The sequence below is a fragment of the Eublepharis macularius genome, chromosome 4 (genome assembly GCF_028583425.1).
Source record: "Eublepharis macularius isolate TG4126 chromosome 4, MPM_Emac_v1.0, whole genome shotgun sequence".
Taxonomy (NCBI): Eukaryota; Metazoa; Chordata; class Lepidosauria; order Squamata; family Eublepharidae; genus Eublepharis; species Eublepharis macularius.
Window position 1 is genome coordinate 175,438,951 of NC_072793.1, and position 23,079 is coordinate 175,462,029.

A 23,079-nucleotide genomic window follows, 5' to 3' on the forward strand; every position below is an offset into this window, starting at 1 on the left:
ATAAAAGCTGCAGTTTTTGAAAGAGTTAGCATGCAGCTTCCATATTGCAGAAGGAAAAGAAAGAGGGCAATAGATAATATGATTCTTTTTATTGTCCTTGTAATAGGTTGGGACAATTATTGCTTCAGCCTAGGTGTTAGGCATTCTAGCGATGTTATTATTGCATGCACATCAGGATGAAAGAAAGGACCCGCTTACACACACAGAGAGTTTACATTTAATTTAATCGGTTTACTTTTGACATTAGATACTCCTTGGTATTCAGATCAGACCTCATGATAATAATGTAGCACTTGGGAAAGAAGATACAACCCAGCAAGCCAGCACTGGAGGCCAAGATGGAGAAGATCTGCACAGCTACCATGTATTTCCCCTTTGTGCTCAGGTAGGTGGGCACAAAGGACACCCAGACACTGCAAAACACCAGCATGCTGAAGGTGATCAGCTTGGCTTCATTGAAGGCCCCGGGCAGCTTCCTGGCCAGAAAAGCCACCGTGAAAGAGATGGCAGCCAGGAAGCCCATGTAGCCCAGGGCACCATAAAACATGGCGACAGACCCTTCATTGCATTGTAGGACGATGTGTGCAGGCTGGGAGTGCATGTCAGACTCTGGGAAGGGTGGGGAGATTCCCAGCCAGAGAGCACAGAGGATAACTTGGACAGCAGAACAAGAAACGACAATGGAGTTGGGCAGACTCTTCCCCAGCCATTTCCTCATTGTATTTCCTGGCTTTGTGGCCATGAAAGCCACCACCACAGTGATGGTTTTGGCCAACACAGAAGAGACAGCAACTGAGAAGATGAAGCTGAAGGCAGTTTGTCGGAGAAGGCAGGTCACCTCTCCTGGCTGGCCAATGAATAGAAAGCAGGAGAGAAAGGAAAGCAGGAGGGAAACAAGGAGAATGTAGGTGAGGCCCCGGTTGTTGGCTTTGACTATTGGTGTATCCTGGTACTTAATGTAGAGTCCTAAAACAAAACCAGTGATTAGGGACAAGAAGAGAGGAAAGACAGCTAAGCTGATCCCCAAAGGTTCTTCGTAAGAGAGGAAGGTTGTAGTCTTTGGGATACATCGAGTTCGGTCCTTGCTTGGATGCTGATCTTCTGGGCATTTGTCACAATGCTCTGCATCTGGAAAGACCAGGAGTGACTTCAGCATCAGGAATATTTGTCTTAAATTTAATCTGTATTTTAATACTCACTACAGGGTTTTTTTTAAAGGATGATACGATGTGTCTAACAAAATATTGTACCTCTGGATATTAGTTGCTGTGGTCTCTCTGGCTAGCCACTGTGTGAAATGGGGGACTATATTGGCCTTTGGTTTGATTCAGAAAGGTTCTTCTCATGTTTATATAGGCAAGGTCAGAACCCAAAAAATATGCAGGTGGAATTGGGGGAGGTGCCATCAGTGAAGATGACAACCAAACCTTCTCACTTTTTTAAGAACTGGGGGATTGACTTTCCTTCTCATATGAAAAGGATGGAATTGTGTCCCGCCTAAAGAATCAGCTACTGCCTGAGACCTGAGCTTTGCTTTTAAAGGCCCTAGCTATATTTGTTGAGCTCCAATGAGAGTTGTGTGAATTACCACGTGCATTTTTAGTGTGTGGCAGCATAAAAGGAGGAATACTATAGTTTTAATTCAACATGAGGGGATCACATTGCTAACATTTAAGAAATACTGTCACAGAGGAGTATGTTGCCAAACACAGTAGATATTACAAACAATAAAACCACCTTAACTAAATAACGACCAATGCTGCAAACAATAAACAAAGTAAAAATCATCTTGGAAGTCCTTCTTACATTAAGGGTTTGGGAGAATAAAACTTTCTTGACCTGGCAACTAGATCTTCTCTAAGTGGTCACCTGCTTAGAGTCCACAACTATGGCATCAAAACTGAAAAGGATTTTTTTCCCGCTTGCCACTCAAGAAATCTTCAAGGATAGGCCTGATAAGATGACAAAGCATAGATCAAGTTGGGATGTTAGGAGTAGAGATGGACATGAACAGCAACATGAACAAAAAAAGCCACAAACTGCCCAATCAGCTTTTCATGAACAAGCTTTTCGTGAGGCCCCATTCTAAACAAACAGGTGGTCATTGCAAGCCTTGTTCGTTGCATTCGTCAGCCGTTCGTCAAGCCAGACAGTCTGGCACCTGCAATCAATTCCTTTGGCAACTTAGGCAGGGATTGTCTGAACTCTGTCTGAACTCCTTCTATTGCCCTGGAAAGTGTGGAGCTCCACATTTGTTACAAGGGAGCAAAGACCGGGGGGGGGGGGGGCTCCTAGCTCTGGCTTTCTTTGCAGACAGTGGAGAGGGAGAGACAGCTGCTGTTGGCATTGTGATAGAGAGACAGGGAGAGTGTATTGGAGCTTGAATTTTCTTTGTGTGTGGTGGAATAGAGATCTACCCCTTTAGGTTCCAGGGCTGCTGTTAGACTCTGAGGCCAAGCTATTATTTATTATTGGTACTTTTCCTGCTGCCTGCTCAGGTAGGGTTTCTGGGAGTGGTGCGGTAGGGATCTACCCCTTCAGGTTCCAGGACTGCTGCCAGACTCTGGGGCCCAGCTATTATTTATTATTGGTATCTTTCCTGGTGCCTACTCAGGTCAGGGTTCTAGGAGTCGTGCAGTAGGGATCTTGACCAAACTTGGATGATGCCTGGAGGAGAGCCTGCTGGCCCCCACAAACATCCAACCAGTAACATGTTCATGAAAAGGGTCATGTTCGTAGTTGTTCATGAGTCCCTGTTCATGGATGGCAATGAACAACGAAAATCATGTTCATTTTTTTTTCTGTTCGTGCCCATCTCTAGTTAGGAAAGGAAACAGAACTCTCATGAAGGCTGTCTCAGGAAGGACAGATATCCAACTAAATTGGAAGAAGATGCCACTAGGGTCTCCAGAACAAAGGCCAGATCTCATTGAGGAGAAGTTCTGAATTTAGGACACTGGGAATGAGCAAATTTTAAAAGTTCTTATGAAATACAGGAACAAGATACGAAGGAGCTGGACTGACCCATAGCACTGTTATGTTTATCACAGTGCTGTCTACTCTAACAAGCAGAAGCTCTTAAATGCACCCAGTAGATACTTCTGGCCATCATACCGGTGAAGCAGCCAAGTATTCATCTGCATGCCTTCTCCAGACATGCTATGGAGCCGAAAGGAGCAACAGTTGTTGTGGATTCACACAGGACAGCAGAGGGTGGAAAAGACTGCTTTTTCTTTTGCTTTTGCCTTTTCCCTGCAAGGTCTTTTCTTTGGTATCACTCACTTTCTTGTGTGGAGATTGTCCCTTTGGCACATGGATCACAGTCATAGCAGCAAGATGCCTTCCCTTCCTGAGTCTTTTTGGCATACCCAGGCTGACAGCTTTTGGTACACCTGGAACGGGGCACCAACTAAGAAAAAAAGGCAAAAGCAATGTAGAAAAAGCAGATTAGTATTTTTGGTGATGAAAATGTGCCATGTTCAGAAAAGGAACAGAACTTGCAGTCTAAGGCCTGCTTTGAGCACTGCTGACTTCCGGCTGGGATTTGAGGGTGGGGCATTGGATGCATGAATGGGAAAATGATTTTTGCTGCTTCTCAATGACTGGGAAGACAGCAAAGGAAGAATCATAGGCTGGAAGATACAAATAGGGAGAATTGGTAGTTCTGGAGGGAACCGGGGGAAGGCTAATATTGGCTGCGGGACATAAATCTGTGACGTTACTAGAGGCACCAAAGTAATCATGGCCTCTACGCCCCCTGGGTCTTTTGGCCACCTTCCAGCCTCTGAGAAGGCCCATTAGAAAGCTAGCTAGCAGCTCCACAAGTCAGCCAGCGACCATGCATTCTAGTTGCTGTGTTGCCCATGTATCATATTCACAAATATAGATAAAAAGAGATCTACACTGCTTAAAGAAAACAAATGGCTTAATATTGTCTTTCACATTGTCCTTCCAGAACATAACATATATAGACATCTTTCTCTGAATCTCTGAATCTTATTCATATTCTTCTTTTCTTACTCCGTTCATATCCCCGAGTAAAAAAAATTAGTTGCCTTGAATTATATTCATAGAGAAAGATAGTGTACAAAATCAATTCATTCATTTATTCAGGGTTTTTTTTTTACATATAGTAACTGAGAGATTATTAGATCTTAACAAAAGATAAATGTAATAAAAGAAAACTGAGCTTTCCCACCTGGTTCAGCCTCTTGGGGAACACAAGGGCATCCTGGTTGATGGTGATTTTTAGATCTGGGGTAGCCTGTCTCTCTACACTCCCCACTTTCACTCCAGCAGCAGACCCATTGGAGAATCCCATCCATGTCACGATATCAAAATCCACTGCGACACCCCCATTCTCATCCCAATACGCTTCACCCATGGAGGTGTTGTAAAGAGGGACCTTCCTCAGGAAGGTGTGAAGCTGGAATGGAAGAGAAAACATTGGCACTTAGAAACCAGGAGCTAAAGATAAATAGCCCAGTCCAGTTCTTTTGGAGTGCTAATCTATTTATCTATGTATTTATTTAAAACATTTAGATGCTGCCTTCCCACCCAATTAGGGACCCCAAGGTGGAAATGGCAAGCTTTAATTACTGTAGCACAGTAAAAGTGGTTCAGCTGTGTATCAGCACTCTACTGGTTCGAATCCCACTACTGCCATGAGCTCAGTAGGTGGCCTTGGGTAAGCCACTCCTTTCAGCCCCAACTCCCCAGCTGTATTGTGGGGATAATATAACACTAACTTCTTCACCGCTCTGGGTGAGGCACTAATATGTCTAGAAGAGCGGTATACAAGTACAGTTATTATGAGAGCCAGTTTGGTGTAGTGGTTAGGACTGGAGTGCAGGACTCTAATCTGTAGAGCCAGGTTTGATTCCCCACTCCTCCACTTGAAGCCAGCTGGGTGACCTTGGGCTAGTCATAGTTCTCTGAAGCTGTCTCAGCCCCACCCACCACACAGGGTGTTTTGTTGTGGGGATAATAATAACAAGTGGGCATTAAGTTGTCTGAATATAAATATTCAGGTATATAAATCGAATGTTGTTGTTGTTATTAAAATGTTTAAAATGTTAATGCAATATGTAAAATGTGTATATAATATATTTAAGCATACAACAAAAATGGATAGGCATGCAAACAAACAAATCCAGGAAGGTAGTAGGCCAATAAGAGACCAAGATGGTTAGGAGATTGGAACACTTAACCTATGAGGGAAGACTGAAGAATCTGGGACTTCTCAGTTTAGAAATGAGAGATGGTCGAAGTTTATGAACTTCTGCAAAGGACAGACAATGTGGACAAAAATAACTTTCTCTCTCTCCTCAAAGGCTAGAACTTGATGGTATCCAATGGAGCTGAGGAGCATTACATTCAGGATGAACAAAGGGAAATACTTCACACAATGGCAGGGGGGTGGGGGTGGGGAGATGGGGGAATGGGGTGTCATCTCCAACATCTCCAACGTTGCTTTATCATTTCCACATACAACCCAGAAGTGACAATGAGGAGCTCTAGGAATTGCATTACCATAAAGCTTCCAGCAATTCCTAGAACTACTCTTTGTCACTTCGTGAGAGTACCTGGATGTAGGTGACATCACTGGGTTTTTTTTAAAAGATAATTACTCACCACCGCGGTGAGCAGAGGACCTGGTGTCATGTATGTCTGTACCCATCCATCCATGCCAAGTTTGATTCTGAACATAATGCTTAATCCAGTTGTTGTAAACCTAAGCTTAGTGTAACTTAATTTCCATTTGCTAGTGTTCTAATTATTTCTCAGGCTTTCACAGGTGGTTATCTGTTGGACTTCAGTGTTTATGACCTTGTATTTTCTCTCAGACTATGATATCTCTTTCTTCCTAACAACTCACCATGATATCACAAATGTTCTCACACAGAAAGAGCGGCAACATATTGTTTATAATTGGGAGGGGGAGAAAGGAGTACACTAGAAAAGAGAAGTGTCTCTCACATGTTGTCATTCCTGTCAATTTTTACTCATGCTGCTTAGACGTCTGCTTTGTTCCTAAGTAGACCTATGGAACAGTATATTGAAATGACCTGATTTCTGAATAAACTCCATTTGACTAAGTACGTGTATCTTACTGCAAATGGGCCAGAGATTAGTCTGCTGTATCCTGTCATCCATAGCCTGACACCTGGCAAGCCTACTACTAAAGGATATCCTGAGGGCCAAAGACACGGGCATCATTAAAAGGTGATTAGACAGATTCATGAATAATAGGTCTGTCAGTGAATACTAGCCACGGTGGCATGGGCAGTTAAACTCTGAACACCAGTGTCACATCAGAGGAAGTCCTCAGCCTCTATACTCTGAGTTGACCACTGGTTGACCACTATGTGAAAAAAGATGCTGGACTTGATAGAGCAGAGGTCTGATCCAGCAGGGCTCTTCTTATGTTACTATGTTCTTATGTGCCCACACCCACCAGGAGATTTATGGGGTGGGTCTGGGAGAAGGTCATGTCTCAAACAGAAGTGACATCACTTCTGGGAGTTGCTCTAGGAATTTTCCCCAATCTCTAACACAAGGGCCATCAAGGCTGGTGGATTCCTAGAGTTTGACCTAAAAATTACATCACTTCCAGGTCAGAGTCTACTCTTCCCCTCTTTTCTCCTGCCACAAACATTGGTAGCAGCCAAAATGCAACCATGGGAGGAGGGGGGAGATCTCCTGCTAAACACAGGTAAGCCTGTCAGGACTGAACTGGATGTTAGAAAATGCATAAGCTCAGGGCTTTTTTCCTGGGAAAATAGGTGGTGGAACTCAGTGGTGGAACTCAAGACCACACAATGATGTCACGTTGGGTCAGCTGGAACAAGGGGGAGTTTTTTAAAGTTTAAATTGCCCTTGGCAAAAATGGTCACATGGCCGGTGGCCCCACCCTCAGATCTCCAGACAGAGGGCAGCTTAGATTGCCCTCTGCACCGTTCAGCGCGGAGGGCAATCTAAACTCCCTTCCATCTGGAGATCAGGGGGCGGGGCCACCGACCATGTGACCATTTTCAAGACGTGCCGGAACACCGTTCCACTGCGTTCCTGCTGAAAAAAAGCCCTGCATAAGCTCAACATGGAGGCCTGAAACTATATTGTACCTGCCAGTTCCTTGATGCAACACATGAGAATATGAGAAGCAGAGCCAGATTTGGATTGAGACTGCTGTGCAGGAGGAGGAGGAATTTCTGCCTTCTTCAATGTGCTGTTTTTGTTAGCTGAAATGGCCAGGGTGCTGTGGTGGGTGAGGGAGGAGTGATTTGCTCCACTGAGAAGCTGAATGTGTACTGAATGCCGGTACATACCGGCTAGACAGAGAGAAAATACCATCCCCACCTGCAGCCCCTGGTCTGTTTAAGCCACCGAAAACAGCAGATGGGAGAAGACAAGGATTTCTTCTTCTCTCATGCGGCAGACCTGATTCAAATTGTGCCTTGTTATGTGTCTACTCATGAGCTGCCATTGAGAACTAGCAGCTGCAGTGAGGCACTAACACATTCGAAGTACCTGAAGAATGTTGAAAATCTGTGTGGCTCAAAGACAGACTGGATGGGTTTGCAGTTATAGTTGATCATTTTGTTCCTTTCCCTGGGAAGCAGCTTCACTTCTCAGTAATACCTGCAGTGGAAGAGGAGGCTCTGTAGCTGTGCAGACTGCTCAAAGGAAGTAGGTTGCAGATATGGAGCACCACAAAAGGGCATCTGAATGTCAGTGGTGTTTGGATTTTCAGCCAGAGGTAACTGGCATGCTATCTGCCAGACATTTCTCTTAAAAGTTGAGCCCTGTGAACTGATAGCTTCACTGCACTATATGCCCTCAAGGCGGTGAACGTTACTGAACTGGGAAGGATGTGTAGCTGGGAAGGACATTGTGAGATGAGATCCCTAGACAAAGGAGGGACTTTCTCCAAGGCAGTTTGGTGCAACAACAGAGACAGGTTATCTGTGCAGTAGTCCAGTTAGGAAGGGGTAGGTGGAGATACTGAGAGCTCATAGACAGGCTCTCCCCCATAAGAGGAACACAACAAAGGATTATGGAGGACAACAAAGGAATTTCTGACATCCTGTTTTACTGAAGGGAAGGGGACTCCACAAGCAAGGGGCTGCTAGTGGAAGGATACCATCCTCCGAAGTCATCTAGGGTGGGATCTATGATGGGAGACACAGCTACATCAGAGACCCTCTCAGCTTCACAGTAACAGATAATGCAATTAAACAGCAATCAATTTTCAATCAAGCTATTTCAGAAGACAAAGAGAATACCTGCCACAGCTGTGCCCTTTGGAGGCTCAATCTGTCCCTGGCTAACGTCTGCTTGGATCCAGATGAGTAAGCGGCATGTAAAGCCCGCGCCACAGTGAAGATGGCATTGAAAGTGCTGTAGCTGTCTAGAGACTGGATAGTTTCCATCATATCCTGGGAAAGGGTCTCCAGATCTTCTCTCTCTCTGCATCTTACTTGCCCTTTCACAGACAACAAAGGCTTTGAATAGAAACAATGGAATGCTTTCTTTCCAAACTGCCAAATGGCAGAGTAGAATGCTTTGTAATTGTAAAATGTTATCCTTTTTTTGGACGGGATGGATAAAGAAAAAAGCCCATGCATATGATCGGAATGTAAAATATGATAGAGCGAGTAGAGGGTGAGGTCCCACAAAGCTGTGGTGATCCAGACTTTCCCCACAGGGGGCTTGAGCCGCACTTCGGCTTCTCTGTTTATACTGAACGGAACAGCTGGGAAAACCTGTGGCTCCGCATAATAAACAAAAACATTGACTTTTCTCCAAAAGCGAAATATATCAAAGGGCAAGATATTTTTCCCTATGTATTCTAGGAGGGTTCTTACTTGGATACTCAGTGAGAAAGCAACACAAACGCCACTGCTGCTGGCCAGAGGGGGGAAGATCTTCATGAATTGTTCTCCACTATCAGTATTTAGTGCAAAGAGACCGATCCATGTCCACTGGAAATGCAGGAGCAGTTTGACAATCCCCATGTATTGTTTTTCCTCCTTTGGAACCATCCGGTAGAGAAAAGGGAACTGAGCTGGATCATGAAGAACATGGGAAATGAGCCCGTAACTGATCTAGGAAGGAAAGGAAGAGAATGGAGCAAAATCCTAGACCTTATGATGGAAGGAAGCCCATATAATGCAGGGATGATTTCATAGAATCATAGAATCATAGAGTTGGAAGGGGCCATACAGACCATCTAGTCCAACCCCCTGCCCAGTGCAGGATCAGCCTAAAGTATCTCTGACAAGTATTCATCCAGCCTCTTCTTGAAAACTGCCAGTGAAGGGGAGCTCACCACCTCCCTAGGCAGCTGATTCCACTTTTGAACCACTCTGACCTTGAAAAAGTTCTTCCTAATATCCAGCCGGTATCTTTGTGCACGTAATTTAAGCCCATTGTTTTGGGTCCTACCCTCTGCTGCCAACTGGAACAGCTCCCAGGTTGTAAGGATCTGCCAAATGACTTTCCAAAAGACTCCAGTGTGGTTAGTAAAGCTTTATTGAAAAGTTGCTAGTATCATGATCTTACTGGATTCTTTGTCAGGAATGAGGTACAAGCAAGTATCAAGAACACGTATCATTCACAGGCTAGCATTCCCCCCACTAATTCTGCAGGGAAACGTCTTTGCAGAGGATGACACACAGGGTTTCAAGGTTATGTGGGCTCCTTGAGGCTAGGAGCAAGCATATTCTAGGAGAGATAAGTTCAGGAACAAACAGATCCATATCCCCTGAGAGTGAAGAAACAGCTTACAGCAAGACTTAACTGTACAGATGATCATAACAACCAGGCCCAGCCCCTGGCCCTCAGGTGTGAGTATGGCAGATGCTACCGGCATTTGACACAGGTAGAGAAGGAATGCTTCTGTACTTGGCTTATATTTTGCATATCTTGCAGGGTCCATATGAATTTGGAGAAGGCTGCCAAGAATCAGGAGAGAATCCTTCACCGAAGGAGCCTGAATCTATGTGTTAATTTCAATAACATTTGTGGGCCAACTTTCTGTACACTCAAGCCTTCCCTCAAAGCACCACTAGTAAAAGACTTTCTCAGAATAAACTTGGTTTCCCATCTAAAACATGTGATCCAGCAGAGAAAACCCTGGAATAAAACCACTTCTTCCACGATCAGTGGACCTATCTTTGTCATTAAATCCAGAAGGAAGCTAGACTGCTCTAGTTGCAGTTTTCCATATAATTTTGGAAATGTATTGTCGAAGGCTTTCACGGCCTGAGAACGATGGTTGTTGTGGATTTTCCGGGCTGTATAGCCGTGGTCTTGGCATTGTAGTTTGTGACGTTTCGCCAGCAGCTCTGACTGGCATCTTCAAAGCAAACTGTCAGTTAGGTCACAAGCTCTACAGGAAACCAACTCACACGGATCTGTACTTATACAAAAACTCCAATCACCACCCTCAACAGAAAAGAGGCATAATAAAAACATTAGTAGACTGTGCAAGACGAATATGTGAACCGCACCTTCTCAGCGAGGAAACTAATCATCTAAACCACACACTTCAAGCAAATGGCTACTCCAGAAATGAAATCAGAAGAGCAATTAAACCAAGGATAAATCAAACAACCAAGGAAAAACAGTCTCCCACAGGAAAAGTATTTTTGCCATATATCAAAGGAATCACTGATCAGATGGGAAAGCTTATGAAAAAGCATAACCTTCAAGCAGTATTCAAACACACCAGAAAAATACAACAGATGCTACGATCAGCAAAAGACAGTAGAGACCCCCTCACCTCTGCAGGAGTGCACTGCATACCCTGCAGCTGTGGACAAGTTTACATTGGAACCACACAGCATAGCATCCAGACAAGAATAAAATAACATGAAAGACACTGCAGACTTGGCCATCCGGAAAAATCAGCAGTGGCTGAACATAGCCTAACTCAAACAGGACACAGTATCCTACTCCAGGACACTAAAATACTGTACAACACTTCCAACTATTTTGTCAGATTGCACAGGGAAGCCATTGAAATTCATAAGCATAAGCACAATTTCAACAGGAAAGAAGAGACCTTAAGAATGAATAGAGCATGGTTTCCAGTCCTGAAAAACACCAGGCTAACAAAATACTCTATACCCGACAATAGCCCTGCAGAGAAGTTTAGCATATCAAGCACCAATCCATATGCAAAAGAACCTCCTCAGGATACAGTGAAGCCTCCCTCCATTAGCATTCCACACCCTGGGAAATGCTTACAGGATGACTCAGCCCAACCCCACCTTCCTGAGTAGATATAAATGACCTGCCAACATCTTTTCCACACTGTGACACTGAGAGATCTCTGTCTTTTGGTGCTACACCTCTGAAGATGCCAGTCACTGCTGCTGGTGAAATGTCAGGAACTACAATGCCAAGACCACGGCTATACAGCCTGGAAAATCCACAACAGCCAATTTTTGAAATGTTTGCTAAATTCTCACAAACTTCAACTATTCTTAGGTGTGTGTGTGTTATGTGGTGTCAAGTCACTTCCGACATATGGTGATACAATGAATAGACAATCTCCAAAAGGTTCTATTGTTGGTCAAATTTTGCAAACTGAAGGATGTGACTTCTTTTATTGAGTCAAGCCATCTCATTTTAGGTCCTTCTCTTTTCCTACTGCCTTCCACTTTTTCTAGCATTATTTACTTTTCCAGAGAATCTTGTCTTCTCATGCTGTGACCAAAGTATGATAGACTCAGTTTTGTCATTTTAGCTTCTAGTGAAAATTCAGGCTTTTGGCCATCCATTGTATCAGCAAAAGACTCGTAAGGAATCAATTTTTTTTTCCTATCAGCTTTCTCCACTGTCCAATTTTCACATCCATAATGTGTGTGTGTGTGTGTGTTATGTGTCATCAAGTCGCCTCTGACCTATGGTGACGCTATGAAGGAAAGACCTCCGAAACGTCCTATCTTTAACAGACTTGCTCAAATCCTGCAAACTCGAGGACGTGGCTTCTTTTATTGAGTCAAGCCATTTTGTTTGAGGTCTTCCTCTTTTCCTACTGCCTTCCCCTTCTCCCAACACTATTGACTTTTCCAGAGAATCTTGTCTTTTCATGATGTGACCAAAGTATGATAGCCTTAGTCTTGTCATTTTAGCTTCTGGGGAGAATTCAGGCTTGATTTGATCTAGTACTCTCTAATTAGTCTTTTTGGCTGTCCACGGTACCCACAAAACTCTCCTCCAGCACCACATTTCAAAAGAATCAATTTTCTTCCTGTCAACTTTCTTTACTGTCCAACTTTCACATCCATACATGGCAATGAGGAATACCATAGTTTGGATTATCTTGATCTTGGTTCCCAGAGACATCTTTATCTTTAAGGGTCTTATCTAGCTCCCTCACAGCTGCTCTTCCAAGTCTCAATCTTCTTCTGATTTCTTGGTTGCAGTCTCTCTTTGAGTTGATGATTGAGCCAAGGAATAGAAAATCTTGGATAATTTCAATTTCCCCATTGTCAGGTTTAAAATTGTGTAATTCCTCAGTAGTCACTACTTTTGTCTTCTTAATTTTCACCTATAATCCTCTGTTGGTGCTTTCTCCTGTAACCATCAGTAGTTGTTTCACATCTTTGCTATTTTCTGCCAGTAAAGAGGTGTCATCTGCATATCTCAAATTGTGCATGTTCCTTCCACTAATTTTCACTCCACCATCTTCTAAATCTAATCCAGCTTTCTTTATGATATGCTCTGCATATAGTTTGAACAGATAGGGAAACAATATACATCCTTGTCTAACACAGGGCTGCCAAACTCCTGGTGGGGGTGGGGGATCCCACCTCCCAGCCTCTGCCCTCCGTCACTACTCACCTGGCCAGTGGCAGGAAAAGGCACGGGGAAAGGGATCAGGAGCTCCAGACTGCATGGGAGCACTCTCCGGATCCTTTCTTGTCACACCAGAATGACATCTGCGAGAACCAGGGTCATTGACAGCAGCCAAGCACTGGGTTCAGCCAGTGGGGAAACACCACAGAATGGAACCAAGCAGTATCCAGCCACAAGCATAAGATAAGGCAATGACACACACAAACCCAAAGCAGAGAATTTACTATGTAAGATCTGGGACAGTAACCTACATTTCAGGTTAGGTTTTTCCATTTAAGCTTACCTCTACTACTAAGAAGACAACATGCGCTCTTTGAGACTGGTCGCTATGATCTATCTCCCTTTTTCTTGATCTCTCCCACTTTCTCCCCAAAATCTTGGAATGAGGGAGTGAATCAGTGAATTCTTCATGATGGCTCCCATTCTTCTTAATGGCTAGATAAAAGTAGAGATGGCTTCTCCTTGATGGCTAGGTAACAGTAGAGATGCCTCCTTTTTCACATCACCTTGAGAGCGCTTTGGTGGGGTGTCGTAGCGTATCAGCATCAACAAATGATTTGATGGTGCCTCTTCTAGCATAAACTAGAAGTGACATCATTGCATTGGCAATGCTCTAGAAAAGATTGTGACTGGAGAGCTGTTGCCCATTAGGGAGATAAGATAGACCTTGAGAGATCATTTGTCTGACAAAAAGCATCCTGTTCCTGCCAGAGTAAGGAGCTATTGACATGGCTACTCCCTATTGACCTTTCCTTCCATTGAGGAAGAATCTAGCACCTGGATTTACTAGGGAGCTGGATGATGGGAAAAGGGCCAAGAAACATCTGAAACAGCAGAGGCAGAAAATGCATAAAGAATTTGACAGAGCATGCTACAGAGCCCACTGGAAGACCTGTGAGGTGGTGGTGACAGTAGCAAAGAAGTTCTGTCTTTCTGCAATAATGGAATCAGCTGGTTTGCTCCCAGCGCAGTCATTTAAGGAATTTCAGCACTTGTGGACTACCCAGACTGAACTTGGACATTCCTAAGAAGTGATGACTAGCTGTGACACTTCTGCAAAGTTTTTTACTGAGAAACTCCAGGTTGAATGCTGGTTGTAATATGTCCAGTCTTGTCTGTGTATGAATCACTTTGACATAGTGATCATGAGGGATGTTGATGGATCTCGGGATCTGTGAAGGCCACCACTTGTGCTCTGGATCCTTGCCCAGTCTGGTTGCATAAATGAGTCCTTGATGCTCATAATGAATCAGTCACTGACTCAGGGCACCTTTCCTTGGTCACTAAAAAAGGAGGTTATCCTTGCACTACTTTAGAAAGCATCACTAGAGAAGGATGATGTGGCCAATGATCACCCCTTCTCTAATTTGCTCTTTCTGGGAAAGAGGATAGAGGGCAGGGAAGGTCTTTCTGGATTACCCGTCTGCTCTTCACCCCTTTCAGACTGAAAGTGCCACCCTGAAAATGGGTAAGATTCACAGATGTCCATACAGACACATTCTGTGCTGTGGCTCCTACCTTGTGGAATGGACTGCCTAAGGAGGTGAGGAAGGTTTCCTCGCTTCTACTGTTCCTCTGTTAAGATCCAGTTTTGCACAGTAGTTAGAATATTGGAGGTAAATCTGGAAAACCCAAGTACGAAACCCACTCTGTCATGAAAGCTTTATGCCCGACCTTGGGCCAGTCACACACTCTTGGACTAATTTACCTCATAGGGTTGTTGCAAGGACAAAATGGAGGAGAGAAGAATAACATGTTTTGGATCCCCATGGGGGGAATAAAGGGATATAAATGAAGTAACTCGATAAATAAAAAGAACCGAAAGACTGTAACTGGAGAGTTGCCGCCCATTAGAAGGACAAGAATGACCTTGATAGACCAATGGTTGGACAGCAAAAAATTTAGCTTCTCAAGTCTATGTGTTCCTGACTGGTTCAGCCTTTGCACATTGGGGCAATATAGGGGACCTATCCTTAGAGACCAACTCACTGAGGCCAATCTCTTCCTCCTGTCTCCTCCATACAACCTTTCAATCCTTCAATCAGGAATACAACTTTATTAAACACACAAGATCGCATCTTCTACCTTAAGCAGTTAAAAGATTTTGTGGGATAGGTGAAATAAGAGCTGTGCCGAATTGCTGGAAGTGAAGGACTTAGCAAAATCTCTTAGCCATAGAAAGCCAAAGAGTTAGGCCAGAAGTCGAGTGTCCTTCCTTCAAGTAAGATCACCTAATTATGGCTCAAAAAGTGGTAGGCGTTATGTCATTCAGAATCCAAGGTGTTTCAGAATCCAGCAAGAATTTTCCTAAGATCTCAGAAGGTTGTCCCAAAGAAAACAAGGATAATTCTCATTCTGAAACTTCATACCAGTGGGATTTTGGAGATGCCCAGCAGACTGGAGATCTGGATGGGGATTTGAGACTCAGACCCTTCAAGAACTGCCAGCAGGTTCTTTGGACCTCCACAGTGGTAGTTTGGAATATTCTCCTTCCCCAGGAAGAGCAGGTCCAACATGCCATCGTAAGTCAGCCTTGCATCAAAATAGTTGTCGTAGATGTCGTAGCCCAGAGAGATGTTGGGCAAGATCCTGGGATTCCGATTGATCTCCTGAATGGCGAGCAGGAAGGACAAGATGACTCCGTATTTTGTGTTTGACCCGCTGTCAAAAGAAGGAAATATATTGTCATTTTCTATTAACTGAAAACATCAGGTGAAACTCCCACTTCTTTTCCAGGAAATAAAAATGTCTAGATTTTATTCTTAAAACTATACTAATTTTATCTCCTTATCTGTGCTGAGGGGAAGAGCTTTGTACAAGTGAATTGCTCTCTGGTATTTAGAAACTATTCCAGGAGAGATGTACCCTCCAGTCTTGGAAAGGGGGACTCACAACCTTTAAAGATCTAAATCAAAGCCAATCAATGTGTCCAGAGGACCATGAAAAAGAAACAAAATCCATGAAACGTGAGAGAGAGTTTTGATGGTTTGGAACTTCCCTTTCCCCACTCACATTGCAAAGACGCTTGGGGCAATCTAATTCATAGCTTTTCAGACTGGCACATGGTTTTGCAACAACTCCTCTCTTGAATAAAGGTTGAGAATTTGCTATTGTCTGCCTTGCACTGACTCCCAAGAACTCAAGCACCAAAAGCAGAGGGCCCCGATTGGGTCAGCCTTTCAAGGTCATTTGTATATGCAACCTGATTGGTCCTCACTCCAACATTCTAAACAGTGTGCAGTTGCTATTAGGAGTCATTGAATGTGTCCTGAGGTAAAATGCACCTCCCAGTCTTCTCCTACTAGGGTTGCCAGTCTCCCTGTGGGGCCTGGCTTTCCTGTGTGGCTGGCAGGCTCCTGCCTGCTCACACACCCCTCTCCCTGATTGGTCAGCTGTGGAACTCTGTGTTCTGAGGTATTTGTTGGTCTTCCAGGGCAGTTTATTGCCTATTGGGTGAGAGAGGATGCTGGACTGGATGGACATCTGTTCTCATCCAGCAAGGCTCTTCTTGGGTTCTTAAGAAATCTTCCTCCCATTTGCAAAGAACCACAGCCAGGGCCAACTCCAGGTTTTGGGTAGGGCCCAGGCTGAGACTGCCCAGGCACCTTCTGCCTAATATGCTCACTGCTCTCTTTCCACCCTCAACTATGTCCCCCCACCTGCCTGTGCATTCTTCCCTTCCTCACAACCATTCCTGGCTGACTGCACTCATGGCTGCCCTCACTGCCTTCCTGTGCTTTGCCTGAGAGCACTTGACACAGTGTGTTGCTGGGTATTCTACCACTGTGACTGCCAGGGTGGCATGATTAGCTAGAAATGTGGATAGTGGACGGCTGGTGAGTAGGTGGGAGTAGGGGGGGCAACAGAGGGTGCATGGGTGGGGCAATGGGTCCCACCGAAAGCCTGGGTCCTGGCAGCTGCCCCACATAAGGCACACTGACACCAGCCCTGACCCCAGCAATTTTCCTTTTTTAAAAACAATTAAAAGTGTATAATAATATGATGAAAATAATTTAAATGACACTTCCAGCAACATTTAGATCTTGGGTTTTGCTTAAATAGTCTTTAATGGTGTTTATATACTTATACATGTTTTTAATCTTCTCTTACTGTTTTTATTGCTTGACACTTTGGTGACCCTAAGTTGGATGGAAAGATGGCTTTAAAATGTTTTAAATAAAAATTACACATTGTTTTTATGATAAATATAATTGTAGTTGCATGTGTAACATTTTCAGCAAAATTTGTCATCTGAACAAGCAGTGTGGAGAAATTGAATTTACTCCCCGCAAATTGAATTTACCCCCACCCCCAGCTGCCTAGGGAGGTGGTGAGCTCCCCTTCACTGACAGTTTTCAAGAAGAGGCTGGATGAATATTTGTCAGAGATGCTTTAGGCTGATCCTGCACTGGGCAGGGGGTTGGACTAGATGGTCTGTATGGCCCCTTCCAACTCTATGATTCTATGATTCTAAGAAAGGGAAATAGCCAGTGCTTATCACATCACACAGTATATCCACCCTGGAACATGGAGAGAAGTAGGGAAAAGGCTCAAGAAAATGAAATGACTGTTTATATGCAAGGTGGTGTCTTGCTGCTCATGTAGCCCTAGAATTTTCTCCAAAAGATAGGGTAAGGAGGACATCACAATTAGAGAGACTGACCAAGGAGAAGAGCGATGAGACACTGTAAAACCTGAAACAAATGGAGATGCATTCAATCCAACACCACCAATTACTTACTATTTTATTCTGGTGACAGGAGGTTCCTTAAAGGTGACTGGGTGCAGATAAGTAGACTTCAGAGATACGATCCCGCCAATTAGGTAGTCTCCTGGCCTGTAATAATTCCATGGTCCATGTAGATCGTTGATCAGGTTCAATGGGCATTTTGCTTTGGGCATCCCGCAGACAACATTGTGGGGCAGCAGCAGCACCAACACCAACACCAGAATCAGCACCAGCATTCTGGACCTGGCACCTGAAGACCCCTCTCTTGTGGCTGCCCCTCAAATATGTGCCCAGCCAAGAAGTAGAAACTACCCTCCCCCCGTAAACTCAAGGCAGCAGAGACTCTAGTTTAAGAGCCAAGGCTTTGGCTCTGAATGGGATTAGATTAAAGCAAACACTGGTGCAGTTTGCTCCTGCCTGAAATCCCCACTCTGATTCTCGGCAGGGCAGGAGGCATTTATGCACAGGAGGAAGTGACTGCATTTTGTTTTTGATTCTGATGGTTGTGTCATTGTTTTTGAAGGGTCTCTCTGAAGAAATCTTTTAATGAGAAGAAATCACCACAATTTTCTTAATTATAAGGGGAAGAACGGCCTATGCTACCGTCTCCAACTTTCTGCCATCCTGTGAACAGCAAGAGAAGAAAAAACATGTTTGCGATAACCCAGCAGTTCAACTCCATCTTTTCTGTTGTGGCCCCCGCCTCATGGAATGGCCTGCCTGGCGAAGTCAGGAAGGATCCCACTATCTTGGCTTCTTCTTTTTTTAACACTCTGCAAAACTAAATTATTTAGTGGGGCTTTTCCCCACCGTAACAGGGAAATGTCAATCATTCTGTCATGACCCTCTCTAAGGTTGCCAGATGGTCTTTGCAAAAGTACCAAACTCTGAGGAGGGGGGCGGGGAGAACTAGTACTCACATTAGGAATGATCGTCACACACATGGGCTCCTGTCCCCATGTGTCCCTTACGGAAAGGATGTCATCACACCAGGCCGCACAAGAAGTGGAGCCTGAGTGTTTCAGTGGTGAGGCCATGTAGACAGGGGCTGGAGGTAGGGAGCTAGTGTGGCCAGCCCAGCCCAGCCCAGCCCTCCTGGAGGTGTCCCTTAAAAGGGAGTGGAAAGGCGGAGGCACTGTGGGCCTGGTTTTTGAGTAGTGCCAGCCTCTGGGCCAAGTCCTGCCTGTTCTACAGAATGAGTGGGCCAGCTTCCTGCTTGTTGCTCCCTCCCCTTCCATGCCTTTCCATTCCTCCTCTTCTCCTCCCTCCCCTCCTGCAGCCAGGAGTCTGGTATTTTCAGTACATTTCCCCCAGACAGTCCAAGAAAATACTGGACTGTTTGGGTGAAAACTAGACTGGTGGAAACCGTACCTCTGACCAGCCCAGTGACTCTGATTTGAGCACTCAGAGGAAGAGCCTGAGGAGCCAAGACCAGGGACCCAGGAGGACCAGTGGGATAAGGGAGGGCCTGATGCTGCAGAGGCACTTGCAAACCATGCAGTGCCAAAAGCCACCCAGCCAGAGCCCGCCAGGGAGACCTTGCCCAGATCTTTGAGAGAGCCACCAGGCCTCCGCCATACAAGAGACAAACCTATGCCTTAAGCCCCTCAGGACCCATGCCCACGCTGCAAGAGTAACACAAAGAAGGCTCTCCTGAAAAATGCAAGCAGATCCTCAGAAAACCAAATCAGGAGTACACAACGGATCCACCTCTAAGTGTACAACCTATCCACACTTCCTGCATGTTCCTGCACCATGGGACGCCGCTCCTAAGGAATGAATGAGAATGATCAGGAATAACACAAACTGAAGTGTGGATAGATTCCTTGCCCCTGAGGAAGTCATTGACGAAAGCTGAGACACGCAAGCCGGCCCCAGTTTGGGCAGGGCACAGGTGGGCTCGGACTTCTTCCCCCATCCACGCTGCTTTCTACAGAGAGAATAAACAGACTCATTGAATTCACTTTACCTTGTTACTACTTAACCTGCTTTGTTGCATCTTCCATGGAGCTTCTTGCCGACTGAGTTAGAAGAGATTTTAAAGACTGTTTCTCTGAAGATATAAATTTGCCCAGTCGGTTGTGTAGATTGTATTTTTGTATGTCACATGAGTTATCAACTGTTTGTATTTGTGGATGGATGCTATTTATTGGTATATATATTGTCACGGCTACAGGCCCTCAATGCCTCGACCCAGCTTAGGGGAAGAGCCAGCAAAGGTCTATCAGCTGGGCTAAACAAAATTAGCAAACTGGCAAGAGAAGGAAAGTTCCTCAAATGCCCTCAATTCTGCCACCAGTCCCTCAGGGTTCCCAAAAGCTTTAGGAGGAGAGGGACACCCTCCAAGCCTATTAGGGAGCTAAAAGGAGCAAAGTCTACCTAGCAAGGTTGTGCTTGCAGGTAGAGTGCACAGCAAAATGTTATCAGGTAGGTGGTTCACGAGAACTAGCAAAAACAGGTTTGGCAAAGTACCTTGAGTTTTGAGACCCCAAAGTCACACACCCAAACACAAAATATAATATAATTATTTATTAAAGTGCAATTATTATAATTATTATAATTATTTATTAAAGTACAATGGTACAAGACAGACTGTGAGGATTAAAACAAAAATACCTATAGCTTTATTTGCTCTAACTTATACATACCAATATCATAGTAGAAGTAGATTGTCAAAGTTGTCAGGAAGGCAAAAGGCAAAATCTCTGGTCACAGAGGCAAATTCAGGCAGGCTTCATAGCACAGCAAAATGGATGGGTTCAGGAACGTCCATCCCCAGACAGAGCCAGTTTGAGATACTGACCGAGTTACAATAGTGGTTACTGCAACCCAGACAGAATCTGAGGTCCATTATTGGTAATGGGTTTTTTATGCCATTCTTGCCACCCGAGAGGGGAGGGCCAGTCCACCAATCGGTTAGCAAGAGTGTGATCTCATAGTCAAAAGTGACTGTGTGCAAAAAAGGAGTTAGGTGTATGGCTGCAGTCCAAGACACCCCCTCCCATCTTGCAGGTGCGATTAGTTTCATGAAGCAAGAATGTTAATTGGTTTACTGTCTGGCCATGGAGGTTCTCTAGCTCTGAGTGTCTTATCTAATCTGCAAGGTCAGAGTGTTCGAGAAGCGAGAGGCATCTCCGTTCTCAAGAGAAATGGCTAGAAGCAGAAAAAGGGGGAGTTTTTGGGTTAGAAAATATCTTAGAATAACAAGGCCTCTTGACCAAAGTTTTAGGCAGCCATTCTACCTCAGAAAGGCTAAATACAAAAGAAAGTTAAGCATTTTTCTCTACATATATATGTCTATTTTTCTATGTATTTTTGATGAAATTATATTTATTCTGGTTTCAAAAAATATATAGCACTCTGTATAAGCACTTAGTCACTTTAAGAGTAAATGTAAAAAAAAAATTGTACACTTAGAGGTGGATTCGTTGTGTACTCCTGATTTGGTTTTCTGAGGATCCACTCTGCAAGAGTGGCCTCAGCAGGAGGCCCAGACCGGGATAGTGCAAAGGAGGTGAAGCGCCAGGCTGGCAGCACGCTTGGATCCAGAATAATACTACGAGAGTAGTGCTACTTTGCAGCACCCTGGATGAGGCACAGCTCAGTCTCTGGCGCCTCCACACTTGACAGCAAATGCAGCTGAGCCCGATAAACTCCCAGCCTATTTAGGCTGAGACTTGAGACGGCCGTATTGCTGGATCAACCTGTTCTCTAGGCCCAACTGCCAGCTTCAATCTCTGCTGCCAAATCTAGCCAGCCAAGCCTGAGACTTTACTCCAGAGGGGCCTAGGCCAGGCCTGCCTGCAGAGCTCAGGAGGATTCTGCCTAGCAGGTGGAGAACCTGGCTGCTGAAAATCATAGAATCATAGAATCACAGAGTTGGAAGGGGCCATATACAGACCATCTAGTCCAACCCCCTGCCCAGTGCAGGAAAATGGGGCTTTAAGGGCCTTGTGAGCCAGCAGGTGACAGGAACACTTCCAGTAGAGGCATCCCTGCAGGCACCATCATAGGCCAGCCCCATAGGAAATGCCCAGTCAGCATATCAGAGAAGTTTTTTGGGGGGGGAGCTAGTCTGTTTCCTTCCTTCTTGATGTACTGCAAACTGTTTAAGAAGGTGCAAAGGGATGATTTCCCTAACAACTGCACTGAGGTCTCTTTTTTTTATCAGCTTCCTTAAAAGAGCTGCAGCCAAGTGAATACTATTGCTTCAGAATGGTCCATGTTTGAGGGGGGGGGGGTCAGGTGTTTGTGTCCTACCCTCAGACCTTGTTTCCAGACACTGAAGAACAAAATGGCCAAGTGGAGGATGCACCAACTCCAGCAAGGGAAAGGCTCGGTCTCGGACCATGTGATGGAATCTTGTCTCTTAGCCTAGGATCTCTCCTGGAATGAGGCAGCACTGGCTGACCAGTTCCAAGAAGGGCTTTCTGAGGAAGTGCTGGATGAATTGCTCAAGTGGGTTGACCAACAAGTGTGCAGAACCTTGTCCAGCTGTGCCTCCAGATTGACGGCTGACTCGAGAATCAGTGGGCCACTCAGAATCCCTCAACAAACAAGCCAGGACCCACTGTCAGGCTGAGAGAACCACCCCATATAGTCTTGGCACCATCCTCAGATCCTTCTCTCACCAAAGATCCCATTCAGTTGGGAGTGTCCTGGCCCAAGATGACCCCCAAAGAGGAAGGTTGGCGAAGGCAGGCCAACATCTGCCCATACTGTGATGACCAAGGGCATTATGCAATGACCTGTCCAGACATGATGACACCATCCTCTTCACTTCCCATCTCCATTCACTTTATTATTCCAATCCTGTTAGACCTAACCAACTACATCCTGCACTTTGTGGCAAGTCTCAGCATCTCATGGACATTAACTTCGCCCAGAAACACCACGTGCCCAGTTGTCCCAAACCAGTTCCCCGCACAGTGGAGACCACTGATGGCCAGCCCTTAAAGCGGTTAAAATCTGGACTAATGACCTAGGGTATCAGGCCCCTGACTATGAGAATCTAGAACTATCAGGTGTTGGGAGTGCCCTAGCTTGTAAAGCTCAGTCCCAAGATCTCCAGGAGATGACAACAGCTAGATTTCCAGTCTGTATACTGTCAAGTCCATTGTGCTGTTCTGGACATTTACCAGATATCCTGCCCAGGCAGACACTAGACATAGAAACATTGTACTTAGCTGACCTTCCATCAGCCTACCGGGACTAAACGTCTTCAGCCCTAGGGAGTCTGATGCTCTTCTTCCACACTGGCTGTATGATTGGTCTATCAACCTTGTTCCAGGGGCACCCATTCCAGCTGGCCATCTGCATTCTCTTTCAGAACCCAAACTCTATGGAACTTTCTGGATAATATAGCCAGGGGATTCATCTGGCCCTCAGTGTCTCCAGCAACTGCCACAGTCTTCCATTTGTGCAATGACTATAGGGTCCTGAATAAGATCACCACCACACTCAAACAGGTACCCACTTCC

General features: G+C 45.0%; 1 protein-coding gene across 1 annotated transcript; it reads right to left on the reverse strand.

Annotated features, from left to right (window-relative positions):
• Window positions 1-217: 217 nt before the first annotated feature.
• LOC129327897 (vomeronasal type-2 receptor 26-like) lies at window positions 218-17,835 on the reverse strand. The gene is made up of 6 exons (XM_054976645.1): window positions 17,612-17,835; window positions 15,240-15,531; window positions 8,868-9,107; window positions 4,199-4,426; window positions 3,283-3,409; window positions 218-1,128 (listed from the first exon to the last, which is right to left on the reverse strand). The coding sequence occupies exons 1-6, from the start codon at window positions 17,833-17,835 to the stop codon at window positions 218-220; spliced, it is 2,022 nt and encodes a 673-aa protein (XP_054832620.1).
• Between the last annotated feature and the right edge of the window lie 5,244 nt (window positions 17,836-23,079).